Raw genomic sequence first — 27191 nt, 5'->3', positions numbered from 1 at the left:
TCTGGAAAAGCATTAATGAGTTCAGACTAAAGTTAAACTAAGGCTAGGAAGCACTTCATTAGCAACACTGAAAGGGCGCATAAATAAGTTCTTGACATTCAACTACCAAATTTTCTTTATCAGTTGACTTTGGCAGATTTCACTTAATGTAATGCTTGCATGCCATACTTCTGCATGCCTGTAACATTTGTAGTAGCTTGTAGGCTTCTGCATTAGCTGCTCCCTAGTAGTAAAAGGATTTTGAATAAGATTGCTCTGTTTAGTTTGCTATTAACATCGTCTTATCTGTAGAATATCTTGCTCTCAAAGAAACATGAAGTATATTCTTTGGGACCGAACAGTGGCTGATCATTTAAACAAAATTGATATTGCTGTAATATACTATATTTTTATATTTGTAAATTAAATAATAATGGTTAGGAACATCACAGCTTTCAGAATTAATGTAATTTTCAGAATTAATGTAATAATATAATAGTTTAGACTATTTAAAGTGAAGTTATCAAGTTTTGTTTCTCCATATGTCTTTTCCTTTTTTACAGCCCTTCTTGTTTGTCTCAACAAAAACTATGTTGTTTTGTTGTGGCAAGGAAGAATGGACCTTACCATCTGTACAGAACAAAACTAATATTCAGTTACTATCAGCAGTAACATGCTTTAGTGACACTAACTATGGCTGAAATTTTTCAGTGTTGCATCTTCCTAAATATTTCCTCCTGTAACTGCAAAGTGCAGCATTTCTAGCCCTAGTGTGCTGTGCTGTACTTTGGAGAAGAAACAAAGAAGAAAAAGATTTTTGTTTCTTTTCAGTTAAAATAAATATACTTTTTTAGCATCCCAACCTTTTTCTAGCAACAGGCAATAGAGGGAATTTTAATACTAGGCAGATCCACTGCAACACCACCTTCGTGTTTCTATGGCTCATGTTTCTAATATACCAGGGAAAGGAGGAATTGAATCACAGCCATGTGAGTTAGAGGGAGCTTTTGGAGGTCATCTAGTCTTGTTGCCAATGGTACATCAAGTCAGCTAAGGCTTTGTCTAGTTAGGGGGCCCTGAAGAGGGATGGAGCTTCCGGAGTCTCTCTGGGTGATCTGTTCCACTACTCTGCAGCAATTGCAATTACACATTATTTTTTTCCTAATATCTGATCTGCACCTCAGACAAAATGCAGACATTTTCACTTTCTGTTTACTCTCTTTTTCACAAGGAGCAGGGGAAGATAATTGGTCTTAACTAAACTGAAGTAACAGTATTTGTAAGAGATTTGGTAATATATGCAAGAGTTACAGGCAGGCAGAGAAGACAGTTCAAATATGGGATATTTAAAAGTATAAATGACCTTTTAAAGTTTGCTACAAGCCTCTACAATGTCATCTAGACACTTGAGATATAATACATTGCCCTGAGTTATGCTGAGCTGGTTAAGTTTATTCTCCTCTATAGCAGGAATGAAGATGGTTTGCCTTAGGATAAAATTCAAAGTGGTAGAACACAAAAAGTTCAACGGATGTACAGGTAAAACTCCGAGGGAAGTAATTCTGTCCATGTCTTTTGAATTCATAATGTTTTATGCCTCTGCAAGTTTCTTACTACTTTTGGATAGTTGTTGCTTCTTTGTTCTTTACTTGCCTCAGTCTGACAACGTCCCTGCTATTCTAGAACTTGCTTCTCGGGGAAAAAAATGCACATAAAATAGAGCTGGCTTTGCTCAGAATTTATTCAGCTGGGGTCAGAGAGACAGATAGTGTTTTTCCACATCACCAGTTGGGAATGCTGTTTTGAATAAAACAGGTTGCACAAGGGCATTAAGAGTTGCAGGTATCATCTGGTATTTTGACTTCAGGATAGCAACTGAAACATGGAACTTGAGTGAACTCTTCTCAGAACTTTTTCTTATTTACTCTTCAAAGCTATACACAGAGCCAGTAATATTTAAGATATTACTGCCTACTTTGTGAAGCATAATTAACTTTTACAGGAAATTCCTTACTAGTATCTCTTCTTCTTCAGACCAGCAGTAGCCTGAATTTTAACACAGTGGTTAATTTTATGTTCTTGACTTTCCAGCTGTTTTCCAACTGCACTGATCAATGTGACTTTTTTTTTTAATATTAAGTAAGTAGAGATTTAAAGCTTATAGTCATTACAATTATTCAGACAATTTGGAAGTGTAGCTAAATGACTTGTTCTCTGAAGGTGCCTACTTTTTTCTATTGGCCATAGAGGCAATCTTGGGTGACCAACTAAAACACAGGTGTCTAGCAGTATGTTCAAATTTGGCTGAGATAAATCCCAGTTATTGTCTCTCTTTGAGACAAGGAACTTGTGGGGATATTTGAAAATAATATGTTTAATCAGTAATGCAGTTTCAGTGCAATATACCCCAAGAAATGCATTCCACTTGGTGACATCTGTATTTCTGAATTTCCTGTGTTTGTACATAACTAATCTTTCATATACTAGAGATCTCATTACAGTGGATGGAAGATAGAAATAGCAGTTTACTTTAAAAACATGGCATTGATATGTGAACTCATTAAGAGGTGTACAGTTTATATCTTGAGCGTGAAAAGCTACAGTTGATTTTGTTTCATCTTGAAATTTTCAGTGTAATTTAAGTTGTATGTATTTTCTTAGATGAAGGAAGTCCAAATATACGCTAGGTGGCAGTAGAAATAAGAATATATACCTTGCTTGGCTTGAGGGCTGCAGTCTAGCGAAAAGAACAATGTATTTGAATCAATTTGAAAGCTAAATTTCTTCTTGGCATGTTTGGAGAGTATATTTCACAGCTAGCTACATCACTTTCCTAGGAAGTACTTTATGTGAGTAATTTAAAATTTCCTCTTTTATTTTTGCGATGTATTTCATAAGACATTGGTATTCTATTAAAAAAAAATAATAAAAATAAAGTGAAGGTGGGTGGGGAGTTTGAGACTGGATATACTTCATTAACATAAACAGAGATATCTATAGGGGCATAATCACTTACTTAAAGCATGTGACTGAGAATCACATACTTAGTTGGGCCTGCTTCTTTTGTTTCTCCATTAGTTCTCAATCCTAAGTAATGATCTTAAGTCCTGCCTCTCACTTTCTTTAAATAATATATTTTGGTTTTGCTCCACTTCAGTCTTTGGAAATCTCTAATTCCTTACATTAAAGGTAGAAACCTTCTTTCAAATATATTTTATTGTGTATGTATCAAAATGTGATAATTGTATCATAATGTTGGAAGATGATCATGAAAATATTTATATATCAGTTTACCAGATAATTAAAGGAAAGCCTTGGAAAAGTGTCTTTGAAAACCCTTAATACATGACAGTTCTCTCTACCTTGCTCTTTAGTGTTTTGGTTTTTCTTTCTTGTTTTTATAAGATAAGCTTTTCAAAATATATTTGGTGAGATTATTTGACAGCTAACTGCATCACATTGTCAGGAAATGTTAAGTCTTTTGAAACTTTTACACTTAGCTTAATTCCATTGCCTTTCCATTAATTTTAGTGCAATATTAAACACAAATATTTGCAAGACGAAGGGTCTAGCACGATTTTGTGCTTTTTTCTTTAAAGGCTTTGCTATTTCTGACTTGTTGCTTAATAATTTTCTGTATCTGTATATAGAGATATATCTTTTAGTATGGCCTATGACAGTTCCTGCACCCCTAGTCAGTGTTTATAATGCCCATCATCCTCCCCTTATCTCTGGTAGAGAGGTAAGCAGGACTAAAGCAGACTTTATTCCAGCTTCAGGATATAAGACTTCCACATAAAGAGCACATTTTCTTAACTTAATCATACCATGTATTTATTGAGCAACTCTGTATCAAGAAAAGAATTTAACTCATTCTACAATATCTCTGATGTACGTAACAAGAGATATTATCTCAAAGAAGCTGTTTCAAGAGCTATTAGTAATAATACTCCAGTAGCTCTGCTACATTAGAATATTGATAGGTGATAGGCACTTGTTGTTCTTATTACGTAGAGTCCTGCAGGTGCATTGTCCTCTCTTCTTTTCAGTGCCTAAATGACACACATCAAAAAGACTTTGGGCTAATCTGCCAGTAATATGATTGACACTCAGATAACATATTAATTATATTTATTTCAGAAGTAACTGAAGATCAGATGCAAATTATCCTGATTATGCTGGGCAGTGAACAAATGTAAGTCCTTTAGGATGGTAGCTGTCATTTCTTTGATCTAAATAGACAGGGTGTGTATAGAGGGCAAAGAAGTGAAATTTGTGGTTCCTCTCTTCCTCACCTTACCTCTGATAAAGTCATAAGCAGAACTATATGCAAAGGAGACTTTCATTAATGAAGTTTCTGTAAAGTAGAAGCTAAAGAAGTCTAGTCAAAATAGTAGAACTTTAAGATAAATGGGAAGTTATTACTTAGACTATGGCTTTGGTTCTCCTTTTTCCCTTTCTTTCCTTTAAGTCTATTTGACAAAATTGGAAGAAAGCAAGACTTGATCCTGATATCTGCAAATTGAGGGAGAATTTTAATTTATCAGCTGTGGCTCTGGAGCAGGATAGATTTTTCTCAATTGCCTATGAGTAGAGCTCGTTCTCAACTGATACAACTACAATCTGAATTAAGATAGAATGCCTACAAAAAAAGAGCTCATGGATGAAGAATGGCTTACTGAAACTGAATCCAAGAAAGAGCTAAGCACTGCGAGTCAGAAAGGTGACCTAGCTAAAAATTAGAGTTAAGATCTCCCCTTAAGGCTTGTCATCACTGATTTGTGAGTGCTGCAAAGTGTGAGGATCACTTTCAGCTTGAATAATCAGATAACATCTGTATTTAAATGTCACTTTACCTTCTCACTTGCTAGTAAACTTTGTTTATCATCTTCCTTCTCTGCCTCCTCCACCCACCTTTACTGAGGAAGATCTTACTTCTGTTAGTGTTTGAACCTAAATTTCTGGATCTAAGTAATGGAAATGCATATGGACTGAATGAAATGGCTTCAGGCAGTACGATATGTTATTGCTTGCTGTCTCTGGCTACTAGATCTAGATTTAAGATCTCATTCTAGTTACTTAACAAAGGGGTCTCTGACCTAAAAAGTCTATATGCCAATGTTTAAGTTTGTTTAAAAGTCATCTAGTCCAACCCCTCTGCAAGGAGCGGGGACATCTGCAACCAGGTTAGGTTGCCCAGAGCCCCATCCAACCTGGCCTTGAATGTTTCCAAGGATGGGGCATCCACCAACTCTCTGGGCAACCTGTTCCAATGTTCTACGACCCTCATTATAAAAAATTTTTTCCTAATATCTAATCTAAATCTACCTCCCTCTATTTTAAAATTATATATGTGTGATAAAGACATTGAACAAGAACCCTTAAAGATATGTAAGTGCAGAGGGCATTTTTCTCTCTACACATATCAGAAGGACAGAACCACCACTTAAACTAGAACAAAACACTTCAAAAAGAGTAAGTAGGTATAGACAGGACATTTGTAAATTAACCTGGCAACCTGATCAAAGATTTTTAGTCATTTGAACAGCATTCTTCCAGTAGAAGTAGGACCAAAAAGTCATAAGCAGCTTTAAGATAGGTCTTGACAGGTTTGCAGGAAAAAGCATACAGTAATAATGTCTTTGATAACCAGTAGAAAAAGAGCATCCCAAGGCTGTTGGAACCAGGGAGAGGGACAGGAGAGTAGGATGAATTAGACTAGAGGTTGGTAGGGAAAATTCAGGGAGGATATTCTGATCCTTAAGTGAAACTATAAGATAAATAAAAGCAGCGGCTGTCTCAAATTTTGTGGTGTTTTTGTTAACACTTCACTTTCAGGAAAGGATATTATCAAAATATTGCTAAGGCTAAAGATTTGCTCTTGTAACCAACAATAAGTGAGTAGTGCAACTGTGATATTAAGAAGTCAAAACTGCAGGCACTGTGATGACATCATCTGAAATAGAATACCACCTTTTCTGGTCCATCAGCCCTGTCTTTATTCCAGTATAAAGCAGTTTCCTGTGCGGTTTTAGGTAAAGAATGGTTTGTGTTTGGCAGGTTAACTTAACGCAGACTTCAGTGTTCCCTCCTACTTGTTTTCCACAACAGTGTTTTCCAAGTTATTCTGATGATTAGAGCTGGCACGTAAGAAGCAAGCATGTAGGGAATCTGTTTGGTTGCAATAGATGATTGGGGAACTTGAGTGTGAGTTGGGAACTGATTGATCTGGGCTTCTAAGCACGCGCTCACTTTCAGCATTGGTGCTGGTGATGTACCCACGTCAGTAAGGTAACTCAGGCCTAGGGACTGGCTTGATGCACACCTTCCTATGCATTGCTGGGCCAGAGTGGCTGCAACCACATTGATCCTAGCTCAAGCTGAATGGTAGTGGGACTTAAAAGCTGTGGTATGAGACCATGAGTGAGGATGTGCCCTAAGTAAACTACAACAGGCAGGGTATTAGTGTAACATAAAAAACCAAGGTGTTGCATACTTGTGTATGGAAGCCTCCACACGTGAAGGGCTACTGCTGTCCTTGGGCTGCAACAAGCTAATTGAGCAGCCTTGCCAGAAGGCAGCTCTCAAGTCCAGAGTTATTGAGGGCAGTACGCTGCTTCTGCCTGGGACAGTTCTCCTGGTGGAAGGAGGAATAGGAAAGGCAGCCTACAACTGCCCTCAGAAGGGGTTGATGCTGGAAAGTAAAACTCAGAGGTGATTTTCAGGTGCTCTTACAGTTGTTGCACAGGTGCAAAAACTTTCAAAAACACCTGCAGGTGATAGTTACAGAGTTGGGAAGTTGTTTGAATACTTCCTACTGTTCAGTATTTCAGCAGCATTGTTAGCCACTTTAATTGCATGGCTCCAGCATTAGGCAGGTTTTGAGTAAGCTGTCTTAGTAAATCCATTTCAAAATAGTATTTGTAACTTCATTGTTATTAATTTGTCGTAAAACTGAACTTCTTAATACTTGCACCTCTTGTGATAGAAATCCACTGAGTTTTGGGTGATGAATGTTTATGAAGTATAAATTATATTTGTGTAATAAATGCTTTCTCTTTCTGTATTATATTGATTGCATTTTATACAGGTGGAGGGTAACATCCTACCTTTATATTTACAAATTTTAAAGTCTGTTTCCAGTTTCCAGTCCTTAGTGAATAGTGGTGCCTTAATGTAGCAAGTGGTCCCCCCCCTTTTTTTTTCTTTTTTTTTTTTTTTTTTCTTTCCTTCCCTTCCAGTCTTAGTTCCCTTTCTCTACTGATGCTGAGATTATAATGATTATAATTCATTTTCAACAGGTCAACCCTACCTTTGATGTGACTGATACACAAACACTTGACCCACCTGTCGTAGAGATTAATTCTTCATCTTTCAATACTGCGGTAAGTTACCTTAAGTGGGGGGAGAAAAAAAGATATGGTATAGCTTAAACTAGCACGTGATCAAAAATGTGCTCTTTCTGTCTGTATGAATGAAACACTTTTTAACAACTGTCAACTGCTCAGAGCTCAATACCCTCAACTTAAGCTTTCTTTCACAGTTCCCAACGCGAACCAGGAGATGGTGTTATAGCAAAGCTTTTGCATTATACTAGTAATTTTACCCATACACTAAGCGGAAGTTCTAATTTAAACCCATGCTAATTATATCTAAATATTACTGTTAAAATTTGTGGCTTATTCTCAAATCCTTTTTCTAATTGCCTTTATCTGCAAATAATGAGAAACCTAAAGAATAGTTCCCTCACTGATAAAATTCCAGAAATGGTGGTTTAATTTTTCTCCTTTTAAGGCATCTAGTAGTTCTCTAGGAGACGAAGTAACACATTTTAAGACAGAATCATAGGATTAGATCCTTCTAGTGTTAGCTTTTCATATGACACTGGTATGACATGTGGGAGGAAAGGAAGGCAATGTTTTAACGGTAGTTTCGTAGGAGGAGAAATATGCTCTCCTGGTATGAAATCTAAAAGACATACTGTTCTAGAATTAGGTTAAAATGAGAATTTCTTTTTAGCTCTGAATCTGTTCCTGTGAAGGCATAAATTGTGTCTTGAGCAATTTTAGTTACTATAACAAGAATTTGTGTGGTTGAAGGGTTAATAGATACGAATAGGCAGCAAGTGTGGTTTCTGCTGTTCTGTTTTGTCACGAATGTGTTTTGAAAAGGTATGTTGTGAAGATACTTTAAAAAATTCTTTGAGATCATTTATTGAAGATCATGAAACAGAGGTTAACATCTAAAAGAAACCTCTTATTCAAAACAAATAATCATGTAATAATTTTTATTTGAGAGATGGTAATTTCATATATTTTAAGGTTTAGCAGCTGTCGTGATGTATTTTCACAATGGAAATATGGTTCTTTAAGATAATTTCTGTCAGAAGTAATTTGCAGACTTGCAGAAATCTCTTTAGTAGGCTTGATAGAGAGTGGATTGTGGTTGATATAATTTATTGGCCACCTATGATTTTAAAACATTCTGAGTTCATTAATTCCTGATCTTAATACTGATCACAGATTTCAAATGTATGGTTACACTGTAATACTTTGTTACATACCTATAAATCTGCCAGTCATTTAATCTCTTTCATTAATTCTTTTGATATGAGGGTGGTTTCTAAAACTTTATGCCCAGAACTCATAGTAGGAATAAGTTGACCCACTGGAGATAGCATCCTTTTGATTGCTGGCTGCCTTTACAGGCTTCTTCATAACAAAAATGTTGCTTCAAAATTCATGCCTTTTGACTGTGTCAGTAATCACTATGTGGGGGTGGGGGGTTTTTTTGTTTTTTGTTTTTTGGTTTTTTTCCATTACCTTGATCTCCCGTTCGCCATTGATTCTCACCTTTCTGCATCCCTGCATTCACTGTGTGCATCTTTTTTCCATCTAGCAACCTTTCTGTATCCTTGTTGCTCAGGCTACAGCCTTAAGGACAACTGCTCTGTCCAACTATTGACATACATCCAGAAACCATTTGCATGTTTTCTCTTGCACTAGCATCCTCCTTCTCCCATGGTAACACTTTCCCCAACTTTGCCAACTTATCTGGTCCTGTCTACTTTCTAATGTCAATTCATCTTTTAGTGTTTTCATCCTGTCCAATGTCTGTCTGCTGCATTACCAGCTTCTGTTGTCTGTGGAATTATCACCTGTTTCTTAATCAGACCAGCCATCCAGTCTCTGTGTCTTGTTTCCAAAGGATTCTGGACCTCAGTAACCCGGACCTTTTAATCTGAAGCTGACACAATTACCCTACTGCAGAGAGGCCCTTCGTGTATTCTTCATAAGAATCAGAGGGGGAAGGGCAGATGCTGGATTTCTTCCTATCCCGTATTCACTGCTAGGTGTCCTCTTGATACTATTTGTCATCACTTGAATGACACTGTGTTTGTGCATTATTTTTGGTTGGTTTTTTTTTTTGTCTTCCTCTAACTTCAGGTTACCAATCTCTAGTCTAATTCATCCTACTCTCCCGTCCCTCTCCCTGGTTCCAACAGCCTTGGGTTGCTCTTTTTCTACTGGTTATCAAAGACATTATCACTGTATGCTTTTTCCTGCAAACTTGTCAAGACCTATCTTAAAGCTGCTTATGACTTTTTGGTCCTACTTCTACTGGAAGAATGCTGTTCAAATGACTAAAAATCTTTGATCAGGTTGCCAGGTTAATTTACAAATGTCCTGTCTATACCTACTTACTCTTTTTGAAGTGTTTTGTTCTAGTTTAAGTGGTGGTTCTGTCCTTCTGATATGTGTAGAGAGAAAAATGCCCTCTGCACTTACATATCTTTAAGGGTTCTTGTTCAATGTTTTTATCATGCATATAACACAGCAGGGCCCTAAGGTTTATTTACAAAAATGCCCTGGCAAGTCCCTGGATGACTGGAAGTAGCTAATCAACATATTTACTTTAATTTTTCTACTGAAGAAGAGAGATACAGCCTTTCTCAGATCACTATCTTAAGTATTTAAAGACTGGCTTCTCTGGGAAAAGTAGCAGCTTTTGTAGGATTTGTGATGAGTTCCCTAAAGCTCCCTGAAAGATCTTCAGGGATATTGGAAGCCTATACAAAACTTTATAATGTTTTGTTGAAAGGCTATCAAAATGCCTAACCGTAAGTGGGCAAACTCCCATATATCTCAAGCTACTCCAGGAAATAGGAGAAAGTGTTCTCCCTATTGAGAATCTCTTCAGCTGTAGGAACTGTGTCCTGTCGTACTGGTCATGGGAAATATGCTATTACTGCCCATAAGATGACTTGTGGCAGAGCAAAAAGGTATTCCTTTTCTTCCCTTCTAAAAGGGAAAGATTTGTTAATAAAAATGATAGAGCAGTGTAGGTTTGGAGGGATGTCTGGATTCACTTCATCTAACCTCCCCTATAAAGCAAGGCCAACTTGGATCAGGTTTCGAAGGGCCTTGTCAAGTTCTTTTGTTAATATGTGTGAGGATGTAGATTCCACCACCTCTGTGGGCAGCTTGCTCTAGTGTTTTACTGGTAAAATATTTTTTTTAATAATATGTAGCTAGAATTTCCTATGTTCCAACCTGTCTGTTGCTTCTAATTCTATCACAGTGGTCCTCTAAGTGTCTGACTGTCTTCTCTTTATCCACCCATTACATATTTGAGATGGCAGTAAAACCTCCATATATCCTTCCTGAACAAACCTGGTTCTCTGCCTTTTCTTGTATATCATGTGTTCCAGCTCCCTCACCATCTTGCTCGCCCTCCACTGGACTTGCTCCAGGATGTCAATGTCTGTCTTGTATTAAGAAGCCTAAAACAGGACATGGAACTCTAAATAATTAAGGTGCAGCTAAATATCACTGTCATCTATTCTTGGCAACAATCTGCCTGGAGGAGATTTAAAAAACAAATATTTTAAAACTTAACACTCTTGATTCTTTATTGTGAATTTAAAATCTATGTTTAGATATTTTCTTAGCAGTTTATTCAAGCTTTATTTGTATGAGGGAATACTGGTGGTATCTTTTCCTCCCACTCCTCCTTCTTTTCAAGGAATTTTAATTTGTTGCCTCATCAAAGGCAACAGTCCATAACAACTTCCCCACTTAAAATGCCTGCTTATGTGGGTTTTATAAATTTACTTACTTTTATTTTCTTACTTCAAAGACTAAGCCAAGATACGTGGGTATGAATGTCCTTGTAGGGATTTTGCTAGAAAACACTTAAATTAATTAAACTCTCTGAACTCTAAACACCATATCTTTTCAGTTTGTGTTCTAACTTAGCTGTATGGCTTGTTCTTTTTGAACGTGGTGAAAAACCTGTTTTCATGTAAGATTCACACAGATGCAACTTCCTTTGTAAACTTTGTGAAGAGAATTTGGTTATTGTGTTGATGGAAAAACTTCAGTGTAATCTTCAGTATGGAGCTGCTTTCTTTTGGACAATAATTACAAAAACATTAAGAATTCCTGTCTGTGTATTATTATTCTCCGGAAAATAGCTTTGAATTTGATGATTCATTTATTCAGTTCTCCTATGTGTTACTGAAACCAGTGTAAAAAAAAAAAAAAAAGTTATACATGCTTAACTAACTGGTACTTGGGTAGTGCCCTGACTTTTCCAATAGTAAGAGCCTGCATATGTTGCAGTTATTAAAAATGGGATATACTGTAGCCTTTTACATTCTGAAAATGTTCATTGAATTGGGGTCAAAGTTTGGGAGTTGAAGGTGGTGTTCTTTCTCCTTTCTATTGCATTGAAGACTGAAATCATTACTACCTTTCTCCTGCCCCTTCTAGTCCGTGTGTCAAGCAGCTTAATATTGCCTTTGTCTTCTGAACTATTGAAAAGGAAAAATTGGAAGATGTCTCTCCCTTCGGGACTATTTCCTCCTGTTTCATCCTCTGATTTTACTTTTTGTTTTGAGGGAGGTTGGGTTTTTTCAAGTCTGTAAGGCAATATATCAGCAACCTCTGGTCCCTGATAAGCTGTTGGGAACAAGGGAAAGTTGATGATGTCTCAGTAGTCTTTACTGACAGCAGCAGGAAATCACTGTAGAGGCTCTCTGATGTTCCATACCCTGACCTTGCTCATGTAAACAGGATTTGGAGGAAGCAAAGCAATGTACTGTAATCTGGAAGTCAGAATGTCTGTGCTGGCTGGGACATGTTTGCTGTTCTTTCTCTTCAAGTGCTAGTTAACACTAAAACCAAGACATTTTTATTGTTAATTTACACTACGATTTCTACAAAATTAAGACTGGATTAATTATTGGAAGAGGGACGATAAGGATTGTTCATGTTTGGAGCAAAAGAAGCACCAACTGTTTTCAGTGAGGAGGGGAAAAGTAAGAAAGGAAAGAATAGAAATTTTATACATAGATCATCTCATCTGTCCAATTCGGAAGGAAACAGCCAGTAGAGCAAAACTCATCTGGCACTTCACTGTGTGCGCAGGTTGCCCTTACTGCTTGTTACAGTTCATCCAAAAGCACAACAGCTTTCTGTATTTCATGGATATCAAGTTTTCTTGGGACCTCTGACATTTAGCCTTTCACTTAAACTCTGATCATTGCATGATATTCGTACATTTTTCTCTACCAAAGGAAAGTTCTGGCACTGTCCCTTTGAAAGGAAGACTGGAACCATTTTCCTCTAAGTAAAAGAGAAAAATGTCCTGCCTGTGTTCCTTGTCCAAAACTCAGTTGCCAATTAGACTGAGCTCTGCATTGAGGAGTGATCCCACCAGTAGATGGGCTCTGATAAAAATTGACAGTTCCCAGCCTCTTCCATTACCTTATCCATCACCTTACCTTCCTTGCTCCCAGACAAAGAAATAAAGGCCACTTCCTGAATAGCTATGGATTTTCTCATATACTACTGTTCTTCTGATTATCAGTAAATGCATATTTGAACGAACTGCCAACTATGTGATCTGAACTCCAAATCACAAATATGGAATGTAATTAGGGAATAATGTGAAGAGATCCTATTTCTCCAAAGTTTTGAGGTAAAACTCTCTGCACCTTTTCCATAGATGAGCATACAAAAAACTCTCAAACAGGTTTTGAAACTCTGATGCTAGCTCTCACAAAAACACAGAATAAATGCTTTAAATAGAGGAACTCAGAAATGTTCAGTGCAGCAGAATAAAAATAAGAATTTGAAAACTCCCTTCCTGTGTCTTTGCAAATGAATCCTTCTCTCTGTCCAATCTTGCTCTTAAACAAGCAATTTTTAGTGTCATCTTGGCTTACAGCATGCTCCAGACAGACCTTTCTATTCTTTGCACGCTATGGAGGTACAGTGTGCGGAGCTGGGGGAGTAGGATAGGCTGCCTTCTCCCCACAGCTCTGCAGCTGAACATGTTCACCTGTTCTCAGGGGAGGAAAGTATTCCATCCCTCCCAAAGGCTACAGTTAATCCATCTGGAGCAACCATGAGGCAGCAGAGGGAGCCTTTTCTCTTGCCCAGCTAGAGTCCTTCCAAAGAAGGTATGGTGTATACAAAAAAAAATGGCTCATCTTCTGTCACAGGTGCCAAGAGGATTAAGTGTTTGGCATAGTGAACAGTGAATTTCTAAACTTGCATTTTGGGCCTCTGTAGAGGCACAAGCATGTTTAGAAAGATTTGTGTACTTAATCTTAAAAGCAATTTGCTTTGATACCACTAGGATCAAATAGCAATTAAAGATCAGATACATGAAGGTGAACTCAATGTTTGTAATAAAAGAAGAATATGATCCAAATGGCCCTTGTGTTTTGCAGTGATGCTATTCTAACACAGCATGTAACTGCTGGTTTACAAGGAGAGAACAGGAAATGTGTTGTGCCGCTACATAATTAGGTAATAATACATGTCTTGATGTTCCTTAATAGGCTTCATTATGTTCTTTGAGTGAACTGGAGCTTGAGAGAGAGTCAAGCTTTCATTGGAGACAGAATTCTGAATTTGGGCACTAGAGAGTGCAAGAATATAATATTTCCTATACTATTTTTAGCCTGCTTTCCTGAGGAAATGTACCTTATGAGACTGTCCTCTTTATTTGCCTATCCCTATCCCATCTACCTAATAATTTTTGAATCAAATGGAGGGTTTTTAACTAAGTTTGGAAATAAGCAGTGGGTAGAATCAGGAAACATGTTAGTGCTGCTATTAAAGAAAAAAGCCAGAGGGAAGTGACACTGATTTCACTGATGCTGGACTAGGCCCAGGCTAGCTACTGGTGACCTGCCCTGTAAAAGTGTCACAGCACATATGGAGGGAGCTTAACTTACCGTAAGACCAGAAGCACAGGAAAGAGACCTGACAGGAAAAAATAATACACTGCCACTATGCTGAGCCATATAAAAGATCAAGCTTCAATGTATAGTTCCCTCACAAAGCAGTTTATTTAATTATGTTGTCTTTGCCCATAGTGACACTATTAACAGATGCTATTGTTGGACTATTAGTACTGTTTTATAAGATAATTGACTTGCTATGGATGACTTAGAACTGGCAATATTTTACTTTGTGTAGGGTCTTACTCATGGCAACAGCGCAATGCTTCAGGAATGCTTTTCAAGTTGATCCATGTCTGTATATTGTTCCTTTAGCAAATCAGCGCATTTCTGGGAACTAGAGGGATGGAAGTTCCAGGTATTATTTCTGTTTCAACTTCCTGAGATACTGTATATGTACATTTTGACCTTGTCTGCCCAAGCACTGTTTTTCCCCTGCTCTGGCTGGGAACCTAAACTGTAGTCACAGTTCTCACAGCTGATTCTGCGGCATGCAGAAAATGCCCGACAGCTATCAGCCCACACATCCAATAACAACTGGTTCCTTCCTCTTCCTGGGGAAGAGTAACATCCTCTGAAAAGAAGCGTCCCCTGAGGAATGCAGGAACAGCAGCAAGCTTTTCACACAGGAAATTACTACTGTAGCACTTGTAGAAAAGTGTTTCTGTCACTTGGATTGTCAGTCTGTAATGAGCTTCCTGCTGACCTAGATGATGATTTACTACTGATCTAAATGCCATTTGTGAGTCATTTAGCTTAATGGAAGTTAATGAAGTTAGCATTCAGTAGCTCTGTTACTCTGTAAACACCTGTTTTATTTTTTTTTTTTCATACAGTAGCACAAGTTAAGTTTTGAACTTCTTATTATTCACAGACTTTAAGTCTGAGGTCACACATTTTGTGGGACTGAGAAACAAGGGAATGTTTAGACTGGTTCATAGTGTGTAGGTCCCTTGGAAAAGGTCGCAAGGTTTTATTTTTGTTTATCTTAAGTTGGATAATAAAGCTGAGCTACAGATCAAGCATGTCAGAAAACAAGATGCTAAAGCTAAGATACTGCCCTTGAATTACCCTTTGTTCTTAAGTACTACTGAAGTCTAAGTTTAGCACAGCATGCTTGCAACTGTGTGGTAGAACCTTGGATATAAAATCAAGTACAAACACACACATATATAAAACCAATGTTATTCAAAATGGTTAATGCAACTTTGTTTCAAAAACAAACACTTTAATAGTGTTTAAATATTTTCCTATTTTTCCTAAATGACAGTGCTTGAACAAGTGCTGGCAAATTCTATTTATCACTTAAATTACAGTGATATCTAAACCCAGAGGGTGCTTTCTGCCTAAAAGCTTGTTTGAGTGTTTTCCAAATGTATCAGTTGTTCCAATACAACACATCTCTCCTTGCAAACCTTGCTGCATTACTATCTAGCTTGCTGTAAGAGATGTAGTTACTTGCTTCATGTGAGATAATGGAAACACTGAGTCAGATCCAAAAATTACATAGGTTGCTGAAAATGAGACTGAGGGACTGAGACTTTTGACATAAAATTCAGCACCAAGGGCAATCCTTCATCAGATTGACATTTGACATAGAAAAACTCTGAAAGCATCTTGGCTTGTATCTTCCACCAAAATAGTTTTGGGGTCAGAAATTACATAGGACAATGCTAAAAGATTATTTCGCAGTCATTTTAACTTAACAACTGTTTTTGTTTGGTCAATTCCCTGATCTGCTCAGCTATCCAAACACTAATACCAGTGCAAAGGAAATAATGAGAAAAAGTTATTTGAAAACTAAGTAGATTAGTGCTGGCTATAACCTAACTGAGGTTGACTGATGTTCATGGACATATAGCCATGTATCCAATGGGATTGTGGTGTAACATATACAGGGGTGTTACATGCATGGCACGTCCGAACATCATCTTTCTTAAGATGCAAAAGAAAAATATGAGCAAAGGAGATGGTAGTAATGGTTTCCTCTTGTTCAGGCAATAGGTGTATTGGTTTCAGTTATTTTTTCAGCCCAAGAGAATTCAACTGGCTTTCTTCTGTCTGCATGGTTGTAACCTAAATGGCAAGTAACCAAGACAGAGGCTGAATGGAGGCAGCTCCATCCTTCATGTTTGAATTTGAAGCACTGTAAAGTAAAAGTTGAAAGTATATGACATCTGAGGAAAGCATGTGAGAAGCAGTCTATGGTTAGTGATGCAGAAGTTCTGCTGGGAGAGAAGCACTGGATTCTATTACCCTTATGCGTTCTGCAATAAATAGTATTGGGGCAGGGGGGAAGAAAAAAGTAAGAGCTGTGACTGACACTGTAAGTGGAGATACATGGCATCACTGTTCTGAAAAGCTGTACTTAAAATTTTTTTTTTTTTTTTTTGTATCCTCTCACATTATGGTACTCTAGTTGTACCAGCTGGGAGGGAGGGAGGGATACATAGATAGATGCTATCCTCTAGCATTTGCTAACTGCATGGAGATTGTACTTCCTGAATGTCAAGATCTCAGTTCCACACTGCATGTCAAATAGCTGAAGCTCAACTTCTTTGAGTTGACTATTGCAGTATTTTTATTATAGGGGAAGACCGCTTTCTTGACATAGAGATTTAAGAGAATTAATTACTTTAACTTATTCTTAGATAAACCAGTATCAAATATTCATCACTGAAAAGATTACTCTTCCAAGCCATGACTCATTCTTATAGATCTTTCCTCATTTCTTACACATCTTTTGGGAACGGGAATCCTTGGTCCATACTTCCAGTTTTTGCCAGTGTAGTGTAACCGTAGAATACTACCTCTTGGTTAGTACTTTCAGCTAGTTAAAACTACAAGTAAGAAGTTACTGTAATTCTTCACTGGATAACCTTATCACATCAAAGTTTTATCGTTTCACTCAGTTATATATTATGTCACTATAATTCTTTTCAACACCTCTGTGTTCTATAGTGTATTACTCTAGAATATGTTCATCTCCAAGATCTTACATGTGTGTCTAAGGTTCCATTTGGACAGTTGAATGAAGTCAGATTGCCAAGTAACTCTGACTGTTTTAGTAGTTTCCAGTATGCCTTTTGTGTAGCCTGTAAACTCGATCTCCTAAGTCCCTGGTATACTTTGCATAGGACTGAGACAAGAACAGATTTCAGTGGAATCACTAAAACCAGCATAATTCTGTAGTAACCCTCTGATTTAACTGTTTTTGAAGAAACCATAGCTAGCTAATTGACTTCATACAGCATACAACCTCAAATGTGTTAATTAAAATTGTAGCGTGGATTTATGGATTAAAAAAAAAGGAGCAGTTTGACTAAATATTTCACTAGAAAGGTCTTCAGTTCGACAGACCATGTATTTTCTTTCTCAAGCTATATTGATTTGCTTGACGTTATGCCTCAAATCTGTGCTATATAGGTCCTAAATCAACTTCTCAGTGTTTTTCCCTGACATAATTCTCAAGCTGACTGTGACCTGTGACCACACAGTTATCCTGTTTATCCTTTCTCACTACTGATGGAATGTCAGCTTCTCCACTCCCCTGGTATTTCTCCATTATTCCAGGATATATTAAAAATCAACATCATTACCTTATTTGTTGTTATTTCAAAACCATTGAGTTCAAACTATGTAACCCAGGATTTAAAAATATTTACATACAGTGTAAATTGTCTAACAGTCTTTTTTTTGCTATGGTTGGAAGAGAAAGTATTTTGCCAGAAATACAACTACAGCATTTATTATTTTCCAAAATGGAAGATAAAAATATTTCATTAAGCACTCAAAAAATTTTCTGCATCAGTCTTTAACACCTCTAGCTAATAAGTATGCCATTGCCAGGACTTCTTTTGTTCCTGATATTTGTAAAGTACAAATAATCCTTAAGTGACAGAAATAATGTAGCCTAGCTTCCTACAAATCTGTGTTTTGTGGCTGATTGTAATGCTTTATTTGAAGCTTTTCCCTTCCTTTGAGGTAATTAAGTTCTGTTTCTTATATGCATTCTCTGGTCTCCAATACTGTGTAATCTTATGCCAGAGCCTTTCTCCCAGGGGGAGTACTTACTGATTTCTCTCTGTTAGCTGGCAATCTATGATCGGGAAACTTACTTGAAGTCAGTTCTCTTTAGGACATCTCTTCCTTCATCTTAAATCTAAAACAAGCTCAAAACTTAAGTGAGGTGTGGGGACAAGCGGATAGAAATTACAGTTTCAGCATTGTTTCCTTAGAAAGTGGGCTAAAATGTCCTTTTTATTGCTCCTAATTCTAATGGCTATAGAGTTTTCGCTGGGGCCTTCAATTATCCTGATCAACTGTGTTTCATCATTTCTAATTTATGGTCATTTGTATTATTCTGCCTTTTACAGTTGTAAAAAGCATCAGTGTATTTTATCTGTGAAGGCTCTAAATCCCCAACACGAATTTGACACTTAGGATTGGAATGCCAGCTGTTGATTTGGGATTGTAGTGCCAACCACTTTCATTTTTATTGTAATTTTAACATCTTTTCAAGTAAGGAGTGCGGCACACAGTAGGGATATGCTTTCTTCCATATCCCACTGAGGGTGGCATCTTCACATCTCGACAAGACCACTACTTGTCAGAACTGATACTGTACAATTGATTGCACGTTGTTTAGCTCTTCTATGCAGTTGCAAGCACGCAGTCAGCCTTAATGAAATAAAATTAATAAAGGCAGTGTAACAGTAAGATATTCTGGTTTATGCGCCTTTTAGTATAGTTGTTTTCATATTTCCTAACTGTACCTCAGTGGACAGTATTTAAATTAGCATTAATTTAAAAACTGCATTAGTGAAGTATTTAAGCATTATTAATGAAATATTTTAATATTATTGATATCTTCATATGTCTTTATTTCAATATAGTTATATCTCTAATCTGTACAACCAAAATATTTAGAGAAATGCCATGAACACAAGGGAGCACAAGCACATTTCAGAACCTGCGCTGCTGTCCTTAACGAAAATATCTTACATGTAAGTTTTAGGCACTTGACTTGATTGATCTCTTAGAAAGATTTGTGTTAATGTTGTTATTATTATTATTAGAAATTATTTTCTTTAAGATGCAAGGACATAGATGACAGCGCACCCGTGACACAGTGTGTTTTCATTAGGGTATGGGAAATTATACGTTCTCTTGTACCTTGTGTGGACACAGAGTTCCATAAATTCCTGCTATCACCAGGCTGCTGCTGGTGGTAATAAAATACTAAAGTAATCTTCCTTTCAAAAGTTTTAAAACATCGTAGTACAAGAAAGGAAGTTTGGGTTTTGTTTTTTTTTTTTCTGAAAACAGCAGAGTTGCGGAGAGACTGCAACTTAGTCATCATTACAAAGCAAAAGGGCTTCAATTTGAATCTATGGTGATTCTTAACAGATCTTCTATTCTGTTGCTCAGTAAAGCATCAGACCTCAATTTCAAAGAAAAAGCAGGCAGACATAGAATGTAAGTTTCCAGTTTCTCTTTATCCTGGTCTAACAAGAGGACCAGATTTCCAGAACAGATGTATGATAGTTTATTGCAGTATAGTGACAGGAGCAAGTTCAACCCTTGTGCTTCAGCTCCAAGTTGTACATGGACTTTGGTTTTCAGTCCTACTTGTGGAACATACTGGAGCTTCTGTTTTGGCTGCCAGTGTGATTAGTCATGTTAAAAAGATGTTCCTTTACATGCACACACACAAAAAAAACCCCACAAAAAAACAAAACAAAAAAAACCCCGGAACCAAAACAAAACAGTTGATGGTGTAGATGCATTTTTGTGTCAGGACTCTAATACAAGAATAGACTGAATTGTGTAGACCTATATAAAGACACTTGATTCTGAGTACTGTTTTAGACTGACGATTCTGATCTGGATGTCACGAATGCAAATATAATTCCGAGACACTTTTTGTACACTAGAGCAATAGGAAGGTAAGCAGGTTAAACAATGACTTTGTATATATAATTGTGTTGTCATATTTTCTCCCATTTTGAATGCATAGAGAATACTAATGTTAATAAATGTTTTAAATTTGACTGTTCAAACCAAACAAAAAATGACAAACACACCAAAAGTGCTAGTAATCTAACAGCAAACATAATTAAATATGGAATATGTACAGAAGGAATTGCATGAGTGTTTAATACATTAATAGAAATCTGGATGGATGTATGAATAAAATTTGCACTTTTCGCATTTTCCATTTATTTTCTTAATGCATATAAATACACAATTTTAAAGCTTTACATTATATAGGGGACACAGCTGTATTTTCTGTTCTAAGGTAATAAGAGTTTCTGAGATGTTTTATATATGTACATGTGTGTATATGCTTGTATATGGAATATATCGATGTATATATTAATACACATAGATATAAAAATGTTTTATATACAAATGTGTAGAATATACATATATATATGTAGCCTTTATATGTATCTCCTTATATTCTAAAGTGATATTTCTTTGTGTCTATATTTAATGCCCTGTGTGATGATATGGTGTTTGCGGGGGGGGTAACCAACAAAAACTACATTAATGTATATAGATGGAAAATAACAAATGGAAAGAGCTGTGCCAATCCACAGTGATCCCATTTTTCAGAACCTCTTCTGTGCAAAAGATACTACACCTTGCTGAATGAAGGAGTAAACATCATTCTTGTTCCTCGTGAGTTGTGTATCTGCTTGTAGTAGATATCTCAGCTCTTCTAGTCACCTAAGTATCACTACGGTAGTGTTTTGCTGCGGAGAGAGGCAGGACTTTGTACTAGATTTGTTTGGGGTTTCCCTGCCCCCCCGCTCCTTTTGGGTTAGCAGGGAGGAAAAGCTGACTGCAAAGTAGCTAGCCGTGTCATGTCACTAATAATATGAATCAAGATCTTAATCCATAAGATGTTTCCACACAAAGATCTGAGAAAATGGAGACAGCAATTTGAAAAGTCATTACTTTCCTTCTCCACCCTTCCTACTATCTCAGGGTTCTGTATTTTGGCTTTTTCCTAGCATCATTTGCAGAACTAGAGAACAAACCCCTAAATTTTAGCTGAGTACTTTTGTTATTTTCAAAACAGTCTATCTGTATTTACTTTAACAAGAGTAAACAGGATTGTGGATGTGACCATTGTAATATAGTAAGAGCAGCTGAGCATGTTGAGGCAGAAATGGGAAGACTTTAGGCTTTTACTTGGCTGGAACATAATCTGTGTAAACTAAATTTTGTTATATTTATGCTTTTAAAAATTAAAATAGAGAATTTCTGTAATTATTATTTATTTACGGGAGATATTGCCAGTTCCAAAATAAAAGTTTGTTCAATGAGAATGGTGTAGATGCAAACTCCTCGTACTTGAGGATAGGATTCAGTGATCAAGACGACCTCTTCTAGTAGAATGTTCCTGTGAAATTTAAGAATAACAAAAGTTCTTGGAGTTGTAACTCACCGAGTCAGCCACCGTCCCTACCCTTCTTGCCTCGACCACCCAAATTCAGTCAGAGTGGTGTTGCCATTTATCTCATGCTGACAGTTAGTCACCTCCAATGACTTGTTAATTTTTGTCAACTTTAAGTAGGAAGAAATTGGCTAAGATACAAATACCAAGTGTCAAACAGGGTGAGGATAAATCTTGAGAGCCTGGTAGCTAACGAATTGCTTAAGCAATGAAACCCACTCTCTTGGCTTATTGCGAGAGATTTTTTTTTTTTTTTTAATTGAATTCTGATATTAATGAACTGGCAGAACTGCAGAACATATTCTTAAATCACTAAGATGTTTATTTTGGTTTCCTCAAAATTCCAACTGTCACAGCGCAATGGTGGGAGAAAATTATGAAGCATTTCAAAATAAAGCTATTATTGGCAACCTTAACTGTAATTTTTATCATTGTTGAATTCCTTTTTTTTAATACAGCCAAGTATAACCTATCTACCTACCAATCTTCTGTGCCAGCACATTTAGATTTTAATTGGTGCTGAACAATGTGTGTATTTTGACAGAAGTTTGTAATAGCACACTAATTAAAATAAATGATTTTTCAAGAATATAACAGGCATGTGAGACCACTCCAAAGTTAACATTTCATGGATATTGGCATGAAATTTTCAAATTTCTCAGTTTCTACAGTTCCTGACTTCTACTTCTATGATAGTAAATTGTAAAACTCAACTGACTTAAGTACAAAGTTATGCTACTGCTGCTAAAGCAATTTTTGAAAATGCTACCTACCTCTGAATAAAGCTCAGCAGCACTGAGTATTGTTTTCACCAAGACAAACTGGACAGCTTGTCCAAGCCTTCAGCATATTACTAATGCTGAGCACTGAAAGCTCAGTGTAGACTTTTGCTTCTTTCTTGAAGTACTAAATGAAACATCATAAAAGCACATAAATCTGACTTTTCAAGGAAAATTTTGAGGCTTCATTTTATCCTTATAGGAGTTTTCTGTGATGCTGTTGTTAAAGTATTTGATGTCCTTGTCAAACCTTTCTTCATCATCCATTATAGGTGTAACATTTTATTAAGAAAAGCCTTAGTCAAATGCTGAGCAACAGTGTTCCTCTATTACATAGTAAAGTATTTTTTTTCCTGGCTGTGGTCAGGGGTTTTCAGTTCCAAGCTGTGAAATATTGGGCTTTTTTTTTTTTTCTTTTTATTTTTCTCCTAATAGTAACATCTGGTTCTTTGGCAAAGAGTGAAGTCTTCAAGCAATTGTGTGGGCCCTGTTGGATTTAACTTTGGACTTTAACTGCTGGATTGCTAGCTTAGTTTCTAGTGCTTTTTATTCCTTGACATTTTCTTGTAAATAATTTGAATTGTAGGAGATTGTTTGCTCTGTAGAAGTAGGATGAAAAACCCAGTGGTATTGTCCTTGGCCACCTGGTCAACTGGTATACCCTCCTGTTGTTACCTCTGCTCTGAAGGGAAGTCAAAGCTGCCAGATCTCAGCTAACAACAGAAGATTTTGTTAACAGGAGGCAGGCTGGGTTTGTCTATGTTTTGTTGACATGAGTTATGTTGGTATGAAATATCGAAAAAAAAAACCAAAAAAACCAAAAAAAAAAAAACAACCAACCAACCCTAACCACACAACAAACATTCATACTGTAGCACTGACTGTTATCCTGACAAAAACCATTGGTACAGGTGCAGCTGTGCCAACAGAAAGGACCTTCAGTTGTCTTTGCCTATAACTTTGAAAGAAGGTTGTGTGTGTATACGTATGAGTTTACATACTTACGTGTGGACTGGCAAAAAGATCTGGATGTGCTCCTTTGAGGACAGGCTGAGAGAGCTGGGGCTGTTCAGCCTGGAGAAGAGAAGGCTCCGGGGAGACCTTATACCAGCCTGCCAGTACCTAAAGGGGGCTTAAGGGAAAGATGCAGAGAAACTCTTTAGCAGGGCCTGTTGCAATAGGACAAGGGGTAATAGTTTTGAAACAGAAAGAAGCAGATTCAGACTTTATATTAGGAAGAAATTTCTGCCACCGAGGGCAGTGGAACACTGGAACAGGTTGCTCAGAGAGGTGGTAGATGCCCCATCCCGGGAAACATTCAAGGCCAAGTTGGACAGGGCTCTGAGCAACCTGATGTAGTTGAAGGCATCCCTGCTTCTAGCAGGGGGGTTGGACTAGATGACCTTTAAAGGTCCCTTCCAAACCAAAACACTCTATGATTCTATGATCCTTCTACAGCAGGGGGCTCTGTGAGTGTGTGTGTGTGTGTATGAAGGAAGGCTCTGTAGCATCAACAACTCTGCTCTAGTTCTCCTGTGCAGCAGCCTCCCACCCTCGTGAAGCACCAGACCCCCTTGTCTATGGAGACTGGAGCACAGGAACTGCAGCTCTTGTCAACTTTCTGGAAGATTTTGGAGGAGGTTACTCACATCCTTCAATCCTTCTCCTTGTCCTGGCAGAATCTGTCTTTTCAGGATTTTCTCTTCAGGAAATTTTTGGTTATTCCTACTGAGAGATGGGATTTAAGACAGATGTTCATTCCTTTAGCTCTTCTCATTTACATACAGTGTAACTTGATCAAGATTAGTTTTGCCCCAATGGTTTGAGACACTTATCGAAGAAAAATCAATTACATATCATAAAGTATATTATTTAGTTTGAAAAATTAAACTTTTTCAAAAAAGGCTTTGGTTTGTTTTTTCTAACAGTGAATGTGCCTTCAAGCGGAGAAATTCCTTCCTTTTGGATTTGTTGAACAGTCTCTTCATTGTAAATTCATTTTGAACAATACCAATGAATATACTAGGTGACTTTGCCAGCCGTTTGAATGAGATAGATGAAATGCTAGCACTTATATGTATTTTAAGACTCTGCATCATAAATCATATTGTTACCAGCTATTGTTTCTTTGTAAAGTTCAATTAGACTTACTTAGCCTGCTACTAGTTTCAAGCAGAGACTTTCACTTAGTTTCTGAAGTAGGGGGAAGAGGACAGAAAGAAGTCATGAGCAGGTAATCCAGAAGCATGGCCAACGTATCTCTGAGCAGATGTGTTCTTGGTGAGGATGCTGTGCTCTCACTCACACTGAAGTAACTCAGCCTCCTTCCCTCCATTCATCTGATGCCCTCTGTGACCCTCCACAATCTGCTACTCTGATTATAGGCAGTTTGCCCACATGCTGGGAAAGTTCTAGGTTTTCTTTACTTATGTATGTATTTGTTAGCATTTGTAGTATCAAATATAGCAAACTATTCTATTTATAGTATTGGAAAGGAGACCTTGTCTATATAGGGTTATTCATCTCCTGTTATTATTTAATTTCTAGTATCTATTTAATTATGTTTCCAGTTTCTGTTAAAAATATTTCTCCTACCCTCCTTCAGCTTTTCCTGCCCTAGTATGGGTAAGAAGTTCAAGCAGAGTATGTAATATAATTTTTATTAGGACTCAAGTCATCACTTGAAACTTTAGCATTGATTTTAGCTGTAAGAAGTTCCCTTGGATGTGCACAGATGCAGTCCAAAGTAATTTGCCTAAATTAAAATTGGCTACTTTATTTTGTAGTTGTGAATAGTGGTGGTGTTTCTATGGTTTCATGTTATTTGTCCTCAGCTTTACAAAGCTTCTGCTGAAGCTGAAGATCATTTATTATCTTCCTTTACCTTTATTCCATAGGGTAAATATTGTTATTTTTAGTGCCTGTGGTGCAAGTATTTTTATAATTTATGAAAATATTTGAATGTGGTCTTCCTGAACTGTTATATTTAGAATTGACTTCCTGGCAGGGAATTTCTCACCCTTGGAAATGTAACCTTTAATAATTTTTGTCTAGTTTGTATGGGATGGTCATGACATTTATTTATTTGTTATCTTTTCAGCAGTATTGCTTGCTTTATGTTTTAATCAAACATACTAGTTTGATTAGAACATGTTTGAGGGGGCTGTGGTTTTTTTATTCCTTTCTGAGCTGCATAAGTACTGTATTTAGGTACTATATTTCAGCTTAAGGGTTAGCTTTATCTAAATCCAGTGGAAACAGAGCACAGCTATTAAGTTTTTGTGGATCCCTTTACTGAATCAGACTCTGGCTGTGCAGGGAACTCTTGATGTTAGAAACTAACATCAGTAAGCAATCTAAAAAAAAAATATTTTTCATATTTTAAGTAAAACTTAGGTATTACTGACTGTCAAACAGTTTAGAAAAATATTTCATAAGTATTATTTGTTTCTAACTGGATGCTCTCAAATATTTCTATTAGTTTTTTATTGGGAAAATACAATTTCTGTATTTCTTTGTGAAAACAAGGCTTATTTTCTGTTCTTTTGTGTTCTCTTGACATGGATGGAATATGGAGAAAATGTTTTGTTCTATGCTGGATTCTGTACACATGGAATTGCAAAATACTCAGTGCACTGAATGTACACTGGTTTATAGTGTTTTCTCAGACCTTCAGCAGCAATGACAAATAAAACTTCTGGGAAAATGCTGACATAAACCACGTAGCCAGTTTCTCATTGTATGTGTGAAAGAACACTTGTGAAGTATGATATTACTTCTTTACGTAAAACTGTCTATTCAGGATACCTTGAGACGTGCCTGTGAATAGAAGAGTTTATTATTTCATGCCATCAGAGCAATGCTAAATTTCACATAGCTGTAATCCTGATAGAAATAATTAAATCTGATTAATCAGACCATAGCTGTTAATTTCATGCTGTTATTTAAAAAAAAAAAAAAAAAAAACAAAAAAACAATTCAGCAGCTAGTTTTCATTGTACTATGCTAGACTCGTGACCTCTATAAGCTCAGCTAGTATAAGGCTGAATTTGTTGTTTTTAAGACTAAGAAAGTACTATTCCGTTTTAGGTAAAAATGTTTGGGGTTTTTTGGGGGTTGGGTGGTTTGGATTTTTGGTTTGGCTTGGTTTGTTGGCTGAGAGATTGTGCACTGATACCACTACTCACCGTCAAGTTCTAAACTGAAGGACATGCTACCTTCAGTGATGATGTCTGTACTGGAGAGGAGACTTAATATTTCCTTGTCAGATTGGATGAGGTGCACTTACACTGTGTTTTTTCAGTTTTTGTTTTTAGCTAGGACATTCTTTGAAGAGCTAGAGAAGACTGAGATGCATAAGAAGCCCTGAAAGACTTTGAATTAAGTGTGAAGTTCTGTGTTACAGGTTGTTCTGAAAGAGGTCTGCCCAAGTTAGAAATGCTTGGTAGAACTTAGTAGTAGTTTTAGATGCACTGCATAGTTTATCTGTATTTTACTGCTTGAAAGCAAAACTTCAGATAAAGTTTGCAAATAAATTATACCAGAACTACCTCGTTAGATAGCAAGGGCCAGAAAGCTGCAGTTTGGCACATAGCAGATTTTTGCTGTGCTGATTCATATGCGTGTGAAGGGAGAGGAAATGAAGAGTGCTGTCATCAGCTGAAACTACAGGGAAGTTTTCTGCAGTAGAAACTGATAAAACAGATTG

General features: G+C 36.9%; 1 protein-coding gene across 2 annotated transcripts in view; it reads left to right on the top strand.

Moving 5' to 3' along the window:
• The window catches only part of POC1B (POC1 centriolar protein B), a 57256-nt gene that overhangs the window by 19726 nt on the left and 10339 nt on the right, over positions 1–27191 (top strand). For both annotated transcript variants that reach the window (XM_086750134.1, XM_086750125.1), the window contains one exon: positions 7281–7364. In XM_086750134.1, the coding sequence (XP_086606260.1) occupies positions 7281–7364 (84 nt within the window). The remainder of the gene's footprint in view (positions 1–7280; positions 7365–27191) is intronic.

This window comes from Chlamydotis macqueenii, chromosome 1 (genome assembly GCF_036417535.1).
Source record: "Chlamydotis macqueenii isolate bChlMac1 chromosome 1, bChlMac1.mat, whole genome shotgun sequence".
Classification (NCBI taxonomy): domain Eukaryota; kingdom Metazoa; phylum Chordata; class Aves; order Otidiformes; family Otididae; genus Chlamydotis; species Chlamydotis macqueenii.
Note: the sequence above shows the minus strand (reverse complement) of the source record. Positions and strands in the feature narration are given on the sequence as shown.